The 19,657-nt window shown below is 45.9% G+C and overlaps 1 protein-coding gene across 1 annotated transcript in view; it reads left to right on the top strand.

Moving 5' to 3' along the window:
• The window catches only part of nompB (intraflagellar transport protein 88-like protein nompB), an 83,097-nt gene that overhangs the window by 10,708 nt on the left and 52,732 nt on the right, over positions 1–19,657 (top strand). Inside the window, exons 4-8 of the mRNA XM_084587387.1 lie at positions 2,618–2,735; positions 5,176–5,257; positions 11,281–11,371; positions 15,433–15,537; positions 18,433–18,535. Coding sequence (XP_084443513.1) covers positions 2,618–2,735; positions 5,176–5,257; positions 11,281–11,371; positions 15,433–15,537; positions 18,433–18,535 — 499 coding nt within the window. The remainder of the gene's footprint in view (positions 1–2,617; positions 2,736–5,175; positions 5,258–11,280; positions 11,372–15,432; positions 15,538–18,432; positions 18,536–19,657) is intronic.

Raw genomic sequence — 19,657 nt, forward strand, 5'->3', positions numbered from 1 at the left:
TGAAGGATAAGCTTATGCTTCGATGGAGGACACGGGAGAAGAAGCAATGCATGTATAACGAGCGCTATGGTTCAAATACGTTGAAACCTTTTGTACGTAGGTTGCATTTACCATTGCGTATTTGATTTAAGACAAGGGCATAATTACTGAAACAACTTTTCACAGTCGTACGAAATGGTAGTGCTTGGTGCAGAGAGCAATACGGCTGTCTAGTGCGCCCGAGGGTCGTGCTTTACGCTGCGAAAGCGGATGCCAAACCCGCGGCGTCTAGTAAAGCAGGAAAAGATGACATTCCCACTAGTGTGTTGTAATATGCTCACGTCAAGCCCGTTTCGAAAGATATTATGACGTGATAATGCATGCGAAGTCCGGTCCGCGTCCAGAGCGTGCAGCTCAGGTTTGCATTCTCTGCCTTCATACCTGCCAGCGCGGCCGATAAAATAACGGAGCTTGCGCTTCACTTTTGTGTGTTTTGTCGAGTCACCCGATGGTTCGCTGACAGCCACCTCCTGCATTCAGTTGATGGGAAGCTTCAAGGAATTAACTCGGAGGAAGAGGTACTCCGCTGAAACGAAAAGAAATTTGAAGTCAACTCACATTACTGCGAAGTGTCTGTGCTTGGTGCAACTGGCTGTGTTCATAAAGTCAGATTTATGTAATACTGTTATAAAAAATTAAGGGGATACTCAAGCTCCGCCGTTAAGGGTATGACGCGATAGCGTCTCTCTCTCACACACACGTTTTCTTTCTTCCCTTTTTGATATTTTAGCTTTTATTTATTTTATGTTTCGATCATTTGTTCATTTTATTTAATGTTTTATATTTTCATACCCCAATAATCAGGGTCAGCAACAATCGCCTTTCCATTTCGAGCAATTGGACACCTTCGAATACATTCTTCAATTATTTCAATTAATCAATTACACATTCTAAATTTTCTTCATTAGCATCACCAAGTACTGGTTTTTCCTTCTGAGAATTCTGCCATGTTTAAACCCTCAATTTCCAATTTTTTTCATTTTTTGTTCTTTTCTTTCATCAATTCGTCAGTTAATGACAAATATTTTATTATCTCATCATCGCCTATTGCACACCAATCAATCCACTCACTGGAAGCAGAAATTACCATGACACATTTTTCTTTTTTTTTTTTTTTACGCAGCCCCCGATTATTTCCGAGACCCGTGCCAATAACTGCGTCGACGGCATAGGCAGGAAAGCGCTAAGCGCCATTCCGACTTACGTCAAATTACGCACGATTCTTTCATCTCAAAACAAATTGCATCCTAGCTCATTTCACCAACAAGTATCCCACTGGTGGCAGTGGGATCAGCGACGGTGATGCGCAAACCAAGCAAACTCGCGATCGTCTCTCATAGTCGTTAAAGTAAATAGCAAAGGCACACAGACAAAAAAAATCTGCACATTACAAAACTCTAGATACTGTACCTGGATACGGATGACGCTGCGCGGATCGATGAGGGGCCCATGCACGACTCGTAGAGCAGTTTGTAACCGCTGCGCCTCGGCTGTCAAATACGCTTCTTGGCTTCGCTAACAGACACCGCCAGGGACAGAAGAGAGGTCCAAGCACAGCACACTAGGTTACAACATGAAAAGCGCGGACAGAACGTCGGGCGCTGACGGACAGACACGAAGCGAACCAAAGCGAACAGATGGAGCGAACAAAATATGGCTGCCAGCGCGGGATCAGCGTGCCGCTCATGGTTGCCAGACTTACTTTTGTAAACCCTCTATTACCGCACTGCCTATCACGAACCGTTCCTCGCTTTTTAATGTTCTCAGGTTCATAAGTTTTCGCAAAAATTTTCAGTCCTATCGTTGTTCCTTGTTTGCTTAGTGTTCTGCCATGGGTTATTTACTAGGGCAATCTTATCAGCAGTTCTCAGCCTCCTGATGCATGACCCATAATCCCTTTCCCCTATATCTTCAGAATCCAACCCTTTTATTACCTCTTGGAAGTAAGCGACAACCACTGCAACGGGGAGCAACTTGGACAAATTTTGGGAATTTTTAAGCATAATTTCTTTAATGGTTGGAAAAGTGCACTATAGATCCTCCCTTGGAAGGTCGGTATTTTTTGACAGTTAATGTAAAAGCATACCCCATTGGTTTGCTATACGGCAGCTTTAACTATAAGGCGCGAGAGGAGAAAAAAAGTTAAAAGCAAATTTTAAAGGCAACCCTTTAATGGCTCATCGTTGTCCTCCCGTCGGCAATACCAGTCACACTATAGCTGTCAATCATTCAGACTTATCCACGCCGGGCTCTCCCATTACTTACGGCGCGGTTCAGGCGTCCACAGAAGCAGTGTGATAGATACTCTAGCTTTCATTTCCTGTGACGCAATTAAAAATACCTCCTCTTCTGGCGCTTCAACCACGCTATAAAGGCTTTCACCTCATCGCACTTTAGTGGTTCAAGTGCCTCTACAATTTTGCTACGCATTGAAAAGCTAGACGATTTTCATCAACATGCGCATAATAGCATTTTGCAATATCCGGCAGCTGCGTGGCAGTTACAGCGCATCCCAGAAAGCTGCATTTGAATAGTAAAATAATGTAGCAATCTTATCATGCCTCTATTTTCTTCGCAGTTCCGCGGCCAGACGTCGGTGGTGCCTCCATCGAGGCTCAACACGGCGGCGACCAGCTTCAGCTCGCGGCCCATGACTGCCGTGCGAGGAGCTGGCTACTCTTCAGCAGCGGTGCAAGGTGAGCGTAGACACCTCTGCACACTAGGCGCGCAGTGAGTGCGGAAAAGGAAGCTTGCCCGCATGTTGGCGTAACAGTTCGCTATTGTGTGCCGCTTCTATACGCCTTTGTTTCAAAATGTCGAAGGCCCAAGTATTCGTAGAATGCAAACAAGTAAAGTTAAGCAGGAAATAAAAAGACCGACAAGTTTTTCGCCAAATTCACCTGAGCAAAACAATTGCTGTACAGACCGTTACGATGGCTTACGTGTGAGAATTTGCCTCAATTTCGCTGGAAATGTTTGTAAATTCATTAATATTGTTCCATAATGGGTCTAGCGTGTTTGCTGCGCACCAGAATTAAGTGCAATATTCGGACCTAGAAGTTACAAAGCCACAAGACCATCCGACTTGGTACAGCCTGCAAGAAAGACGTAGACAATGTGCATTCGAGGTTTAATCTCAGTCAATTGATACGCAAAGTTCAATGCGTCCAGACCTGTAATCATTAGTCACGATGACTGTTACTGTCTATTAACGGTGTTTAACACCAGTACCTATACAAAAACACATTTAGACGTGCTACAAGCTCACAACGCGTTCACTGGGTGTCTCTCTAGACGCTTGAATCGATAACCTTTCGGGGCTTACCAGCGGCGTGCCTGCTTGGCGTGCAGAGAGCTTGTGCTCTAACCCCACTGCCGACCAATGTAGTTACTACTAATGCGGAAGCATTGATAGGCTACTTTGGTGACGGAAGTGTCCGCGAAATGCGTCGCCGGTAGTTGGTCCCTTCGCGACATCATCAGTTAATCGCCGGATGAGAGTTGTCAGTCACGGTATAAGGAAGTGCTGTATCATCAACGAATTGCGAATAATTTGTCATTGGACATGAATGTGTTGAAAAGTAATCTACGAGACGTGTCGCGAGTCGCATATGAGTCATGGCTGATGAGACAAAAGGTGCTGAGTCATGCCTCCACAGCATTTTACGAGAGCGCATTTCCGTCTCTGCGCTACAGAACGTCGTTACTCAGCGCCTGTTTGTGCGGCCGCGACTTGCGGCATGGTTCTGCGTCGTTATACTGATCATCGTCTGATGTGTCCAGTGTCAGTGGTACGACTTTGCGACGGTTATCAGATGTAGAAAGGTGTGCAATAGTAGCCACCAAGTCAATGCTTATGCTTTCGCACTCTTCCAATTCAGCTTCTGCAGGGTCAAATAAGTTTTGAATTTCTTTTATTTTCCATTTTCATAGGTACCATCCAGTGTTGACCCTAGTAGCAACTGCAGCAATAACAATAACGTTAGATGGATTTTCGTGCAATGGGGCCAGTAATGCTTTCGCGCTAATACACCGGAAGATAGCGAATGCTGTTGTTCCAGACTTGCGAGAATACAAATATCTATTTCTAAAACGCTGTAACGGAACTAGCAGAAAGGCATTTTCAAGACTTTTATGACCCCTTTTCATGCAGAGGGCCTGATGCGTTCCGGAGGCTTTAATTGTTTAAGCCACGAAAGTTTGGCCATTATCAGGGGAAGAATTTCGGAATGCAATTTTTTCACGTATTATAAAAGGTCACGCTAACAATCAATGGCTGTGGCTTTTTCTAACGACGGAGCACACGCGAGACTCGGAGTTGACTATAGCCTAGTGAAGCTTTTCGCTTCAAATCGCAATTCATTCGTTTCATATGCCAGTTTTATTTACTCGATATGAGTGCAACAAGTTCATAAGTGATATTTTGTTAAACATCGTAAGCTCAGACAATTTATATCCAAGTGTACTGAAATGTGTGCTACAAATATTCCTTATTCTCGTCCTAAATGATCCAAAAACACAACCTAATGATTTTCGGTTGCAGTTTTAACTTATTATATTTATAGTCAGTTGTTTGTTGCCTGTATCAGATGGTGCACGCGCAAAAAAAGCAAGGAAATAACGATTCCAGCCCATTATCTTCACCGCGGCTTCTTCAAGCACCATCTCCACTTAACACAAAATACTGTTACATGCTACATAGGCTAAACGCTGTTCTTTTCTGCATTGTAACTAAGACCTGTCAGCCTAATTTCGTGTAAGTTGTGAGAACAAGGGTACCTAATGTTGAAAATAGAATGGAAAGGGTGGCTGGAGGGTCTTCTAATTTCTAGAAGTGTTTATGTATACGCCAGAGCAGAAGATAACTGCTTAGCTACACAACTTCGTTCAGGGTGACAGGAGGCAGAGCTCTGCAGTGATGTAAGGTGTGTATGAAGGTTTGGGTCGTGCGAGTGTTGCACTGATCTTGTTCGCTGCAGCCGGGCAGTGTTAGTGCGAGGAACGAACTTTTCGGTGAGAATGCATTACCATAAAACATCTCATCCCACACCTCCTTAGGATACACTGTGATGCATACGAATGCGGCTGTTGTTTCTTGTCAAGTTCGCATTTTCTCTGTGCTGTTCATCCCCGCAGGTCCGGTAGGCGGCACTTTCGATCCCTTGGCCCAGGCCAAGACGTCGACGCCCTCTTTTAGCAGTTCCAAGGAGAGCACCAGGTCAGTGGCAGCGCATTCTGAGTATAACATTCCTGGTTTCCGCATCACAAAAAAGCCGTCCAGAAAAGGGGCGCGTGGGACACGAAAGCTGTCGTGAACATTTAAAAGCAGTTTAGATAAGAGATGAAATGGGAGCCCGCGGTCTTCAATCTATGTGTTGTTGCCTTGAAGAGAAAGACCTAAACGAGCATTAGCAAGTGTTCGCATGTCACCAGTCATAAATTTCGATGCGGCCATTTTTTACGGACAGGCCCATACAGTTTCAAACCCGATGCCCAGGCTACGCAGCTCTTGCTCGGCACCAGAGCACATGTGGGATAGGAAAACATCGCAGACCACTGCAAACTGTCTATAACGTGCACCGAGATAAAAGCTGAGGCATATGTATGCTGTGCTTAGCACCCTTTTCCTCCGCACTTCTCGTTTATACCGCTCCCATATTCTTTCGCTTTTATTGGAGACACCGTATATAAGAAATTTTGGTCGTTGTCTGAAGTCAGAACATCACTTATGAACAAATATGAGCAAGGGCAGTGTGTTTCACTGCGCGGTTAACACGTATAGGTACACAAAGGCCGATTCGCGCTGATATACGCCAGTGACCATACTTCGATAAGCACGATATATTTCAGCCAGATTCAATGCATTAGTTCAAAAATATCACAAATGATGCCCTATTTTTTTTTGCCCTTAACATTTTTTTATGCAGGTCTCGTAGTGCCCTCCGTCGAGTTCGCTCGTACCCCATAAACATTGTCACGATTGAACTGCCCTGATATATTTGTTTATTCTCAACGTACTGTATTCCTGATGCGGCGGGTAACGCATCAGTAACATTTTCAAAGCTCTAAGCGTATCAGGCGATTAACTTGAAGCGTCCTTTTTGAAGACGTAGTGCAAACGAAGTAAATTACATCACTGTGCAAAACCTTAGGACCGATACGGCAGCCTACAGGAGGCCCGACGCTTATTTACGATTTTTCGCTTGCTAAATCAACACCGCAATATAAGGTGAGATGCGGTGGAGACAGGGCTTCGTATGTTTTTTTTTTTTTAATTTTACGCACGGGTTTCTTGACGCACTCCGAACTGTATCGCTACTTCGGAGTACCCGCATTCAGTTCCACGAAAGCACGATAGGATGATGGTTGTTTTCGCCGGTCGGCATGCATTCCCTCAAGATCATGAAGCAACAAATGAAAACTAAACAGGCAAGGAGACAGGACAACCCGCTGGCGGTCAACCGTGTGTTGATAGGGCCTTGTCCTGTTCATTTTCTTGTATTGTACTTGCGCTTTCTGAACTTCTTGGACCGTGAAGCCGACAACCGCTGCGAGGTTCGCACCACGTGGTTCGGACCCACGGAGTCTCGGTCAGCAGCTGACTGTGACAAGAAATGTCCTATACCGTTCGTGCAAAGGTGCACAGCGCTCGATGCGTTCCAAGCAACTTAGAGGTTAGCTTTGTCTACAGTGCGACGACTAGCGTTGGGCTGACTGTATACAGCAGCACCCTGCATTCCCTTCTTGTGCCGTCTTGTACTGGCCGGCAAAACAACGTTCGATTTGTCTATAACCAAAGGGCCAGAGGGTTACAACCTCAGTAGCATATAGTAAAACCAACTATGCTAATAGCAATCAGAAATGTTTATTTCGTAACCGTGTAAGCTTTGTCTCCATACATAAATTCAGGTTTTTAAAAGGAAACTCCGGAGATTATTAGACATTCTAATATTGTGGTAAAAAAAATTACTGTAGGTTTTCCTGGGCAATCTACCAAATTTGGACGCCGTGCTATAATTAATTCGCGCAACACGATTTTCAAACGTACAGTTTTCGTGCCTTGAGTTGAGACGATTTCAGCGGGCAACACTACGTTTGTGAGGTCACAAACATTATAACCGCGTTCCTGGCAGCCCCCTCGTGATCACGAACATTTATATTAGTGAATTAGTCTATCTGGACCATTTTATGCTCTGCGTCGTGATTTCCATCCTTTACTTCCACCACCCAACGCATTGCGAGTGTTTTTCCAATACTGCATGTAACCGTTTAGTCAACTGCAACGTCATTTCTGGCCATGAAAGTAGCTTCAGTTTCGATTTGCTGTTTTTCTTTATTAAATATAATTCTTCTTGGAATTTAAAAAATACTGCTTTTTTTTGTGTTGGAGTCAGGACACATCTAGGAATGTAATGCAATAGAAAACTCAAAATAAAAAACAACACCGGAGTTTCTCTTAAATGCGTAAGGTTCATTGCAAACAAAATAAATTAGGCTGAAACGCTCGAAAAGTAGCCATGCCTACCAATTAGAAAGGAAAATGTGCAAAAATACGCAGCGTAGCGGCACTAAATAAATGACCCTGAACAGCAGCATTCAACCAGTTTGATAATTGAAAATGACTGCAGCCATGAGCACAGGTGAGGGGGCCATTCTACCAACAAACTGTTTTAATTTTTTCGGTGCCAAGGTGGATAAGAAAAGGATTTGAAATGCTTCGGAACATTTTGCCATCATGATATGCGATGAATTGGCAGTGGTAGCTCTTTTTCTCGTTAGATCACGAGTATGCCCACATATATGCACCGAGTCTCGATCAAGTGGTCATAGGCGACGCACCCATGAAAGCGCCCTCTAACTGGTCTCACATAGCGCTCATAGCCAACACTCCCTTCATAATATGTGCATTTGACTGCGCTAGCGAAAACGGGTTTTCGTTTCTTACGTATTAGCCTACGACGCTGCTTACCCCAGAACGAGTTTGCATGATCCTTAAGTATAAAACATCTCAGATTTTTATTCTTCTTCCGGTGCTCAGTCGAAGGTCCATGCGACCACAGATCGTCATGAGTTGCAGCGTGAAGGAGACACGATGCACGGACCATAAAACACAGACAGGTGCTACGCAATTGTGGTTTGCTGTAGAAAATATGTGTTGAAAACTGTCCCCGTGACAAAATAAACCAGCGAGCAACCTTCCAAAGAAACACCCAAAGGTCTCTCTGCTAAGGCCAGTGAAGGTCGGCTGATACGCGCATTCGGTCTGTCACGTATGTCCTTTGCCTCTGTAACTTACTTCAATAACTGATCGCTTTGTTTAAAGGAATGGTCACTCTAAAGAAACAAGGGAGCGCACTTTTTATCATGCAGCCACCTCAGTGTTCATGTAGACGTCCAAGGGCCCCCCACTATGCGAATTTTCGTGTCCATATGCACGCAGCCTCACAAGTCTGCATAGCTTCGGTTGCCTTGTACACAAATCACCGGAAGAGAGCGGCAGTTTATACAATGCTACGGAGTAAACAATGATGAGCGCTTATCGCGGCTTTTAGTTTTATCTCCTGTCCATCCGCCTTGCTTTGAGCTTGTGGACACGATCTGCTCAGTTTTCTAGGACAAAAAAAAAAAAAAGAAAAAAAAAACCCCTCAGGCATCGGTATTGTGCCATCATGCCGTGTGCCATCATGTTTTCTTGCGTAAAGCAGAACAAGAGTTCTTCAGTGCTTTTTCTCGTCACAAAACTGACCACAGTCATCTTTCGAGCTGCATTTGCACCTAAACGCTCGAAATATCTTGATATTGTAGTACTGAGTGACGATAGGTTGTGCTGCCCAATAGGCAGTTTTAGGAGAGACGAGGACAGCGCTGATGGTATTCGAGTGCCTCACCGGAGCAGACGCCAGCCGTGAAACAAACTGCGCAACTTAAAACCTGCTGTTAATGAACTCTGTACTGTTACAGGGCACACTTAGCTCCCCTTAGGCGCGGCGCAACACCATTCAACTGTCTCCTGCCTATTCGAAGACACAAAACATCGCAGTTATCTGTCAAAGGAACAGCTGAAGGACTTCCTTCTCGGTCGCAACAGCGCCCTACTTCTTGAACGATGCCCTTAAGTGCACAGTGACGGGAGCGGTATGTGCAGCTCTCTCATAGCGTTTCGGAGACGTTCCGGGAGCACTAAGTAATAAAGGACTCAGTTATTATACATGTGCAGTTGTTCCCTCTGGCGCGGTCGTTCACCAATGTTGTCGGCCGCTTTCCGGATGCCAGCGTCGTTTCGCGAGACCTGCCAAAAAATTAGGTACTCGCTGCAGTTAGGCACGTTTCTGCAACTAAACGCTGGCATCTCAAGATTGCTTGCTCTGCACTTCGGTCTGCGTAGCAGTCTACGCTTGCTATTCTTGCTATGCGACGAGCACACCTCTTTGCGGAAAAGCGCCTGCCTTTTCATTCATCGCAGCGCTCGATGTTGAGCGGCGTTCGCTACCCAGACATCCCCTCTAACCACTCAGTAGGACTTCCTAACGTTAAGAGCCGACGGTGCTGCGATGCGTATCCAGTTAATGTTGCTTTTACGCATGACATATGGCCGCAAGAATCAGCACCTGTACTAATCGATAGAAGGAGAGGGTGGGGGGTTAGGTGGGGGTGGGGAGGGCAGCTTTCTTTGGCAACCTTTATTCTCGTTTTCTACGGGGGCGCTTGGTACAAGCGCTTCATTTCGATGCATATATCACGTTGCCGAGTTTTCAGCATCTCGTGTTTGGCATGAGGCATGTCCCTTTAGTACACCCTGCGCTCCGAATCCCGTATTCTGGAGCGCTGAGAAAGATGCATTCTTCTTAGAGGGCGCGCAGTCGCGACAGCAGCAACGTACCAAACAACTTCTTTCCAGCGAACGCACAGTTACCATCTTCAAGCCGTAGCTAACTGCACAAAAATATTTTTAAGACAGCGGGTCAAGGTACCAATCTGCAGTTGCAGTCGAAAGAAATGTGAGAAAGCACTGGGTCAGCACACTGCTATACCTCTGTCAGCTGAGTTGCCGATCGTAAAACTAGGGATTATTATCGCGGCGACATCTAGTTACTAACCGTGGTTCTTTAATTGGCCAGACGAGGCAGCATACTACTAGAAGCTCCTGCGGTGCATGCCCTATCGCTACTCGAGCAGATGACGCGTCCCAGTCGGAAAAAAACTAAAACTTTTCTGGTACGACAGAATTTCTGTGCGGTTTTTGAGAGGAAACCTTTGTGACAACAGAACGTTCTGTAGTAACATCAGAATTGTTTGTGATTACAATAGAGAAGTACTACAGACAACAGAAAAATACTGCTGAAAAAGCTGTAGAACTAGATCGAGTACTACAGAATTACAGAAAAAATTAGACGTTTACGGCAGAACTACAGAACAGAATATTTTGTAGTATTTTTGACACAGTTCTGTAGTTTTTTTCTCGACTGGGCGTGTGTCTGCGTTTTAAAATGAAGTGAGTTGGGTAGTACATGGCATGAAAGCTGCTAATTTCTTCGAGTTAGGCATTTACATGAATATAGGCGCATTTGAATGTTTCAGGTTTTTGTTTCTTTGCTGCACGTGTCGCAAAATTTCAGTGCGCGTCGAGGAAAGCCTATTTTCTTAAACACGTGCTGCGACTAGCGATGCTCACCAGTGGGCGCTCTCTTTTCGCAGCGCGGATGCACAGATGGGGCCCTTTTTTCATCCACCTAGGCCTTTAAAGCAATGGTCGGCATCTTTTGACTTCGGCACCTATAACAGGGCATAGATAATATAGGAGGCTTTGGGACAACAGCAACTTTGTAGGCTTTTTGTCAGCAGTTCTTGGTTTACCCCTTGTCTTATTCTACAGTACTAGCTTTTCAAAAGCCGTCAGAACGTTTTTTTCCCTGCATCTGCTGTGCTTAAACTTATGAACTGCGGAAATAAGTTCCGTTCCATTGAATAAATTCAGGAGTTGGTAATGGCTGCTTTTGGACAGTTCATCGCTTTAACCTACTTAACTCCGGCCTAACTATCGGCATTGATTAATGCGACTATAGATAGCACATTTTCAAGAATCAAGGACATCTGTTCCACTGTCTCTATGTCGCTTATAGATGCAGAACACTGTACTTCACTAACAGCTATAATACTGCAGGCCTACAGTCATTCATGAAGAAGAGAACTGGCTAATGCAGTGGTCGTGCAGCTACTTTTCTGTTGCTCTTCTGCCCGCAGCCCAGAAGAGAGGCTGAAGCAGCTGGAGGGCGCCGTTATGGATCTGGTGGAGAAGAGCTCTATCTCCGCCTCCAAGCAGCAATACAAACTGGTGAGCGGTTGTGGCACTGCCCCTCTTGTTGGAATACTAAGTTCGAATGGATTACATAATAAAAAGTAAAAGTGTACACGCCGTGCCAGGCACCTTTGTTCAAATCTTATGGTGGTGTTACGGCATATCTGCGCAGTCACCTCGCCCGTCACTCTGCCAGGACAGCATAGCGAGCAGGAGCTCACTATCAGTGCGGCCATCTGACGGCCTCAGTTTGAAAACTGGCGCATGTAGTAAGGACAAACAGGGCTGTGCTGTCTTCCTGTCACCCGCATTGTGCGGTTGACAGGCGCGTAACGCACTTTGAAGACTCGCAATGGTGGATGGCGCTCAGGATTCCTCTTTACGCGGCTAGCGCGACGGAAAGCCTGACGATATGCTCATTGTGCTGTGCGTATATGGGTTCCTGGCAACGTCTATTGCAATTACAGTGTTGGTGGTCATGCATGATACCTTATCCATTCTGCGGATACTGCAAAATAAAGCCAGCTGCAATACAAAAGGGAACACCTTCTGAAAATGTAGCCTCTCATTGCTTCATAAGAATGCGCGAGAAACTTTTTTTCTTTTTTTTTTTCTAAAAACCTTACTCCGTGCGAATAGTACTAAAAGCGCATTTAATGCAGAGATGAGAACAAATATAACTTTGTTGTGCTAACTGACTACTCCCTTCCATAGTGAATGCGGCTCTTCGGCATCATGAACCGGCTTTTGTTTGGCCCTCAAATGTAATTGCCAGACCCCGGCTTGCACGATAAAGTCAGGGCTAAGTCCAGACTTAAACGGTGTGTAGTAAGACCTTTAAGACGGCTTGTGTTCCGAACGCCGAATGCTTCGGTTCGGCTCGTTTTCACGAGAGTGACTTCCCTGAGCACCTTCATCGAACACTTGGGGCATTTTACCTCGTAACACAATCTTTAGCTGCAGAAAGCAATGTCATAGATTTTATAGAGTGCAAGATTGACGGAATGCTTACATCTTACAGCGGGGACAGGACCTGGCGTCCTTGTGTCTTAACTAAGACGGCACTAGAGTCGTAATCGTACAAGCGACTTATTCAAGTCAGGACGCCTAGCCTTGACTCCAGTCTTAAGCAGTGTATCCTTTGGACTCCAGTTAAGTCTGGACTTAACTGGAGCAGCTTATCGGTATCGCTCAAGAGGAAAGTATACAACAGTTGCATCTTACCTGTACTCACCTATGGGACTGAAACGTGGAGGCTAACCAGGAGGGTTCTACTTAAGTTGAGGACAACTCAGAGGGCTATGGAAAGAAAAATGGTAGGGCTAACATTAAGAGATAGGAAGCGTGCAGAGTGGGTCAGAGAAATAACTCAAGTTACCGACATTCTAGTGGAAATTAAGAAGAAGAAATGGGCATGGGCAGGACATGTAGTGCGAAGAGAGGATAACCGATGGTCGCTTATGGTAACAAACTGGATTCCAAGGGAAGGAAAGCGCATTGAGGGCGGCAGAAAGTTAGGTGGGCGGATGAGGTTAAGAAGTTCGCAGGGCTCAAGCGGATGCAGATAGCACAGAACCGGGTTAATTAGAGAAATATGGGAGAGGCCTTCGCCCTGCAGTGGGTATAGTCAGGCTGATGATGATAATGATGAAGTCTGGACTTAGCTAAGACAGTCTTAAGATCGTTTCGTGCAAGCGGAGCCTAATGCGACATTCGCACTTTTGATATGCGGACCGATGCTAATCACTGTTTTGTTCTAAAACGAGAGGCCAATAGGGCACGCCTTTCCGGGAGCGGCAGTCACCTTGCATCGAGCGCAAAATCTTGACATCCCGCTGTAGCCCACTTTGATTTTGGCTGGTCAGTACTCATTGTCCCGAATCTTGCAAATATTACCGTTATTAGGAGGCTACTGCAGCTTTCAGTTGGTATTTGCAGCGAAATCCTTATCACACTCTAGCAGTGCAAGCAAACCACGCAAGCACGGAAGGCGACACGGAGCTCAGCTCTTTGGGTTTGTTGGACGGGTGTCGCATCGGTTTCATCATTTTGTGGATGCGTTTACGCTCAAGCGCTGTTTAGGAAACCAGAAGTTCCTTATAGATAGCGCTTTCTGCGTTCTGCAGAGCACCATTCTTGATAAAGAGAGGGATAGCTTTTTAGAACAAAAGCGGATTTTTTAACTAGCGTATATTCAGCTCGTAGACATGCTGTAATCTCCGTGAAAGATTGGTGGGGAGAGCGAAAACGTTACAACAAGACAGATGGTAATTAGAGGAGAACAAAAATTCAACTGAGATTCTGCAATTTCAGCGTTAACAGTTGTAATGGTGATACGAAATAATTTAAAGCTTAGCCGATCGGGCAGTGTCCTGGAGATCGGTCAAAATGGAATACACGTACGGTGCCTCTGCGGTCCTATCACAGTACAGTTCAGCACAAGTGACGTTAAGGCAAATGTCAGCTTTTGAATGCGGTGATGTGCCTTGTGAACAGTCGTGCTGGTGTCTGAACTATACACATGCCGCAGCCAGCTCGCGCGCATTTTCCGTCGTCCCTTCTTGTGCTATCCCTAAGATATGGCATCCCTTTTCCGGTCACGGTTCGCGACGTCTTTACCGCGAATTACTATAGCGTCCCACGACAATCTGTGACCTCATCAAAACAACACTCTGCACCAAGTCAGGCAAAGTGAAAAATCATACCTAGTATACAGACGCGCTGTTTATATTTATAATATAATGTGCCACTTTTTCGATAGGCAGAGCCTCGACGAGTACAGGGTGATGTTCAGCAGCCTGCATTTTAAAGAGACCTCATTCCATCTCTAAATGCTTGCAGGCTAGCTCATGCTACGCCACTGCATGAAACTCGGTGGGTTTGCTGGACCTCTAATCTTGGAGGTTGTCGTTTACGCTTGTAGTCTGGTATTCCTCTATCATCGAGGTGAACTGAGACTGTAGGTAGAGATAGCTCCGACTCAAGCCAATGTGTTATAGCGCTATAGCTGTACACAGGATGTTGACACATTACGCGACCTTCGGCGTGCGCACAGGTTCGGAGCAGGAGTAATTTGGCCTTTACCTCAGCTACGTGCTCCTATGAAGCTGCAGATGGACGGACTGAAGTGAGCGCGCATTAAAACATCAATATCGCAAAATGCATTTAATCGTTCAGTGTTGCGCCTTGGTCAAAATCTCCCACGAAATATGCGAGACGCTGACTTGCTTCTCCCCTCTTCGGAAATTTTCGTAACGCAACGCCGGTGCACAATCAGAAACTTGGGTAAATGTATGTTTTACTGCGTCGAATAGAATCTTCCAAGTGGCTGTCAAAATAATAATGTTCTGGGCGGGGTCAGTTTTTTAACTCAAGAGCGTGTTGTGTGATGCAGGCTAAGGCGCTAGAGTCGGTCATTCGTCGCGTTTAAATATTTGAAGAAAAACAAGATCACAGAAGGGAGTGAAGTCACTCTACTTCCCTGCGATTCATTATTCGAAGCGAAATCAATTCCTAGTTGGCTAGGGGCTGTGTCCCACTCAGTCACGATTGACAGCGAGCCAACGAGGAATCATGGTAAGATATTACGAGCGTAGAGCTGCGCTATCCAACAACCTGCTGTGCGTATACTTTTCTAATACCGGCGCAGAGAGGACACGCCCACTAACAGAGGCCTCGCAGCACACCGGAATACATGTGTGACGCCATTCTCATTCACCTCTGTGCCACGTGCTGTAATCGAGAGCGTACCGCTCGTCGCAACCGTTGCCAGGTTTTTTGTTTGTTCTGTAGAATGAAGCAACGCTTTAGCGTATACATTGTAAACCAAAACGGACCGAAGTAAAAAGCCGGATTATCCTTTGGGAGTAATAGTGTTGCTTTGTAGCAATCACTCGTATCCAAGATTACATGCTTCGTTTCGACACGTTGTCCTTTTTGGCTGATAGCGTTCAAAAGATTATTAAAAAGAGTGATGACTGCTGCCCCTGTGAGCATGCTTGCTGCCAGCAGAATACTTTCTATAGGCTGGTTCCGAAGTTAGTTCTCATGTCTGTCCTCTACCACGTTTCCCGATGATCACATTTTGGCATTTTCAGGCGCTGGACCAAGCGAAGGACGCTGTGGCCAAAGAAAAGAACCTGTCGCGCCAGAGGGAGCAAACAGCCTCCGAGGTCCCGCCCAACCTGGACCTGATGTACTGCGTGAGTCGAGCTGCTAGCGGTAGATCACTCGGCCGCGCGAATGAACAAATTCACATCCTCCGTACACATAGCGCGCTGCTTGGCCTTACCCACTGCAGGGCGCGAATTGACGTAATGCGAGAAATAGTGTAGTCGTTGATACACTGGGTCATCCTCATGACCACCAACCACCTATAAGCTGGGAGACCGTCACTGACATCCCACAATTCTGAAGCCGCGGCTGCTGCTACTAGCGGAATAGCCGCATCCCTAGACTTACGTATCTCTCTCTTTGAACTACGTTACCTCGTCCTTGCATCTCCAGCTCTCAGAGGTTTCTCGATACCAGTATTGAGCTCAAAGTATGTCATGCGCAAATAGGATCGATCTTTGCTCTTAGCATCGGATATAAAGTCACAGTCGTCTTTAAAGAGATAGTGAGATACCTGTATTAAATTAGTGTCCTTAATAAAAGCTACTTTACTGACCCTTTCCGAGTGTTTACATTTTCCTAGCTGCAAATGACGCATTTCATGCAGCTGACAAAAATTAAAAATATAATTTTCCCGTCGCTTGTTCTAAACTTTCGACTTCTACGTTAAGGAGGAGGGATCACCATTATTTTGAAGTGAACTGTGGGGTAGCCGAAAGCCTCTGGAATCAGCGTCTAAACACTGATGTCGGTACACGCATTTTACTTCCGAAATAGCTGGCCGCGCAGAAACGTGTACTTAATATTTTACTACCATAGTGAACACCAGTTTTCTCTAAGAAAGACTCGCTCTTTGCGGCTAGGACGCAGCACTCTATAGGTACCGGCCAACACGTCTAATGATATAAACGGTAGTGCAGCATTACTGGTAGTGCAACAATTTTCATAGAACCACCTCCGCCTATCATCTCTAGACTAATGGCCTCACTGAGCGTTTCAATCGTACCCTTGGGGACATATTCTCTGTGTACGTCTCCTCCAACCACTCAAATTGGAACCTCGTCCTTCCGTATGTCACTTACGCTTACAATACAGCAACGCAGTCTACCACTGGCTTCTCTCCTTTTTTTCTCCTCTACGGCCGTCACCCTTCTGCTACAATCGACACCATACTCCCGTATCAGCCAGATATATCAGAATATACTTCTGCGTCTCAAGCAGCCCAACATGCGGAAGACTGTCGACAAATTGCCCGCGCATTCACGGCTAACACCCACTACCGCCATAAATCTAGCCATGACAACCAACACTCGACACCGGATTTCTCGTCTGGCGCTCTTGTGTGGCTGTGGATACCTTCCAATGCTCCTGGACTGTCTTCAAAATTTCTTGCTAAATGCCATGGCCCATACCGAGTTCTGGAGCGCACCTTTCCGGCTAATTATGTGGTGGAACCTCTTACGCCGTCTCATGATCTACGCCGTCGCGGACGCGAGATCATTCACGTCCACCGTTTTAAACTCTATTACGGCCCTGCCGTCTTGCTCACGCCGTTAGTTGCCAGGTTGTCTCCTCTTCGTCCCGCGGGTAATTGTGAAGAGGAAGAAGTGCACGAGGAACATTCCAGGCAGTGGCATCGTGATCGCTGCGCGTTGGACCCGTGTTCTCTGTCGCTGTGTTCGCCGCTGATCTGCCCAGTCCTGCTGATCGAGTCCTGGTGATCTGCTCAATAAACCCCCATCTTACAACATATATTTTGTATGGGCCGCGCTATTGCAATGCAATTCTAACTCACATTATAGACAACGAGGTGTTTTAAAAGTAGCTGCCACCGCAATGATGCAGCATACTTTGTCACACACTTCGTTAAAGCGCTAGATAACGTTTAACGACCAGCTACCACTTCTGGCGCTCTGCGAAACGAGAAAAATGTTGCGGCAAGTTGTGTTTACATGTGTTTCTATGGTTCGCCGTCCCAACTCGCACCCCCCTACGTTTCGCGGTGTCTTAAAAATACTTAGCCTCGGTAATAAAATTTCATACTTTCTTTATCTATTCTAGGATGTTCATGATTGCTCTGTGCGGAATAACGACATCATAGGTGCTCCGTGAAATGAGAAAACTGCTTTGAAATATTTCGCTTCCGTGTATTCCTATGGCCGCTAACCCTAATTATCACCCCCAGTCGGCTCAGCCTGGTGACAGAAGCGCCGCCGCATCGTGCTTACGTCACAGATCGGTGTTGGTCTATAGGCTCCGTGCGCTGTGTGGTGGCGCCAGCAGCGACCGCATCGCCAGCGCCGCCGCGCGGCACTCCCCGCGTTAACTGGACGCGCAGTGCGTTTCCGTCAACCCGTCCGCGTACCAGACACGCAGTGACATCATTGCCAGAATGGCACCATAATATTTTGCATAATAATATTGCATAATATTCTGCATCTTCGATAGCTAAGCCCTTTTCTGTACCAAACAACGAAACAAAGAGAGAGGTCTGGACTTTTGTATATTTATTTCTTGCATTTACCACACACACACACAAATCATCTCTGAAAGCAAAGTACTTTGAGTAGGAAAATAGAAACAATACGCTTCATGACGACACGTGCCGTTGGATAGTGTAATAGTTTATTAAAGAAAACAAACAAAAAGAGAAAGCAGAGAATATTGTCTCCCGCGGTAATTGCTGTCTAATATATGAAGCACCTGAGCTGCAGCCGGGGATAAAAAATAAGTATCGAAAGAGGATAGCGAGGATAAATAAACGGCAGCGATAGCATGAAAGGACAGGGGAGCTTAATTTGTACAGATTATTTAAATATATGAATGCCATTGGACATTACTTTAATGAGTGCTTTCAGGAAATAGCTACAATAAAAACCTTCTGAATCTTCCGAACTGCCTGAATTCAGCACGCCGGACGCGGCCGTGAGTAAGAGGCTTTAAAGGCCTTTGCCTTAACAATGCTTTGGATGGATTCTCGGCAGGCGCTGTTCAACCTGGCCGTGCAGTACAACAACAACCAGATGTACACCGAGGCTCTGGGCACGTACCAGGTCATCGTCAAGAACAAGGCTTTCTCGAACGCAGGTACGGTGTGCCGTTCAGAACTGGTCCCGTTTATATAGAATATGACGTGGGTGCTACACATGTACACTAATGATTTGTAGCCTCACGAGTAGTTGCCCTCTGAGGGCTATGAATGCTGCTCAAGAACTGCTGGGCCACATTATAGCCGAGTTTAAGTCATGGTTCGGAAATAATGCATTCTGCAATGATCACTGAGCAGCATGTATAGGTTCCTTGTATATCATTGATAACTGAGCTGGGCTGGGCTGTTGGCGTTAAAGGATATTTCATATTTGGGGTTCATGTTATATGTATAACACATAGTAAGTAAAAAATGCACCCGTAGAGCTGTAATAATAATAAGAGCGCCTTTATTTCTTTTTTTCCTTTTTGGGAAAAATGTTCGCAAGCCAATGACAATAATACTTCCAAGCACCTTTTAAAGGTGTATATGTACAAGAAGAATAAGGTTGGGATTGAGCGCATTTGGCAAGCACTCACAGATTATGACTAGCAGCTTCTAAGCAAGTGTTTCGTAAAAGACTCGAACTAGAGCTGACAGCCGCTTTCAGCACTGCTTGCCAGATTGGGTCACTGCGGCGTCTTTGCGAGTTGCATGCGCATCCTCCGTGTCCCAGAGGGCGGTACCACACTGCGTTTATATTTTCATTCAACAAAAGTTCTCAATTCGCTCCGAACAATCACCAAAATCGCATTCGTGAATCCTAAACCCATTCGATTGTCTACCAGTCGCGGAAAGGGCAGGGCTCCTTTCCAAGAGTACCAGGCTATCCTGGCCTGAGAACATTAAATGTTCTTCGAAAACGCCCACATATTTCAATGCAGAGGCGAAGCTACTTCTTTCTGCTCCGCTAATTCCCTCTGCGTTCTTCTCGGCGACTCTGTTTGACTGGGACAAGGAACCAGCGAGACTTTTTTTTTTTGTCGCGCCTCTGAAGCCCGGAACAGCGTACCAACTTGTAAGAACTGCTCGACATGGTCACATACACACCAGTTACATTAGCCGAGGGCATAAATATACAGCACACGTCGACTGTTTCCGGCAAATGGACGGCCGAAGGGCTTCCCTCTCGGCCGCGGCAACGCCCTGCGCCTCTAACGATGCCCTTCTGTGTAGAGTGG

This window comes from Amblyomma maculatum, chromosome 1, assembly GCF_055883805.1.
Source record: "Amblyomma maculatum isolate TAMU_Amacu chromosome 1, ASM5588380v1, whole genome shotgun sequence".
NCBI lineage: Eukaryota > Metazoa > Arthropoda > Arachnida > Ixodida > Ixodidae > Amblyomma > Amblyomma maculatum.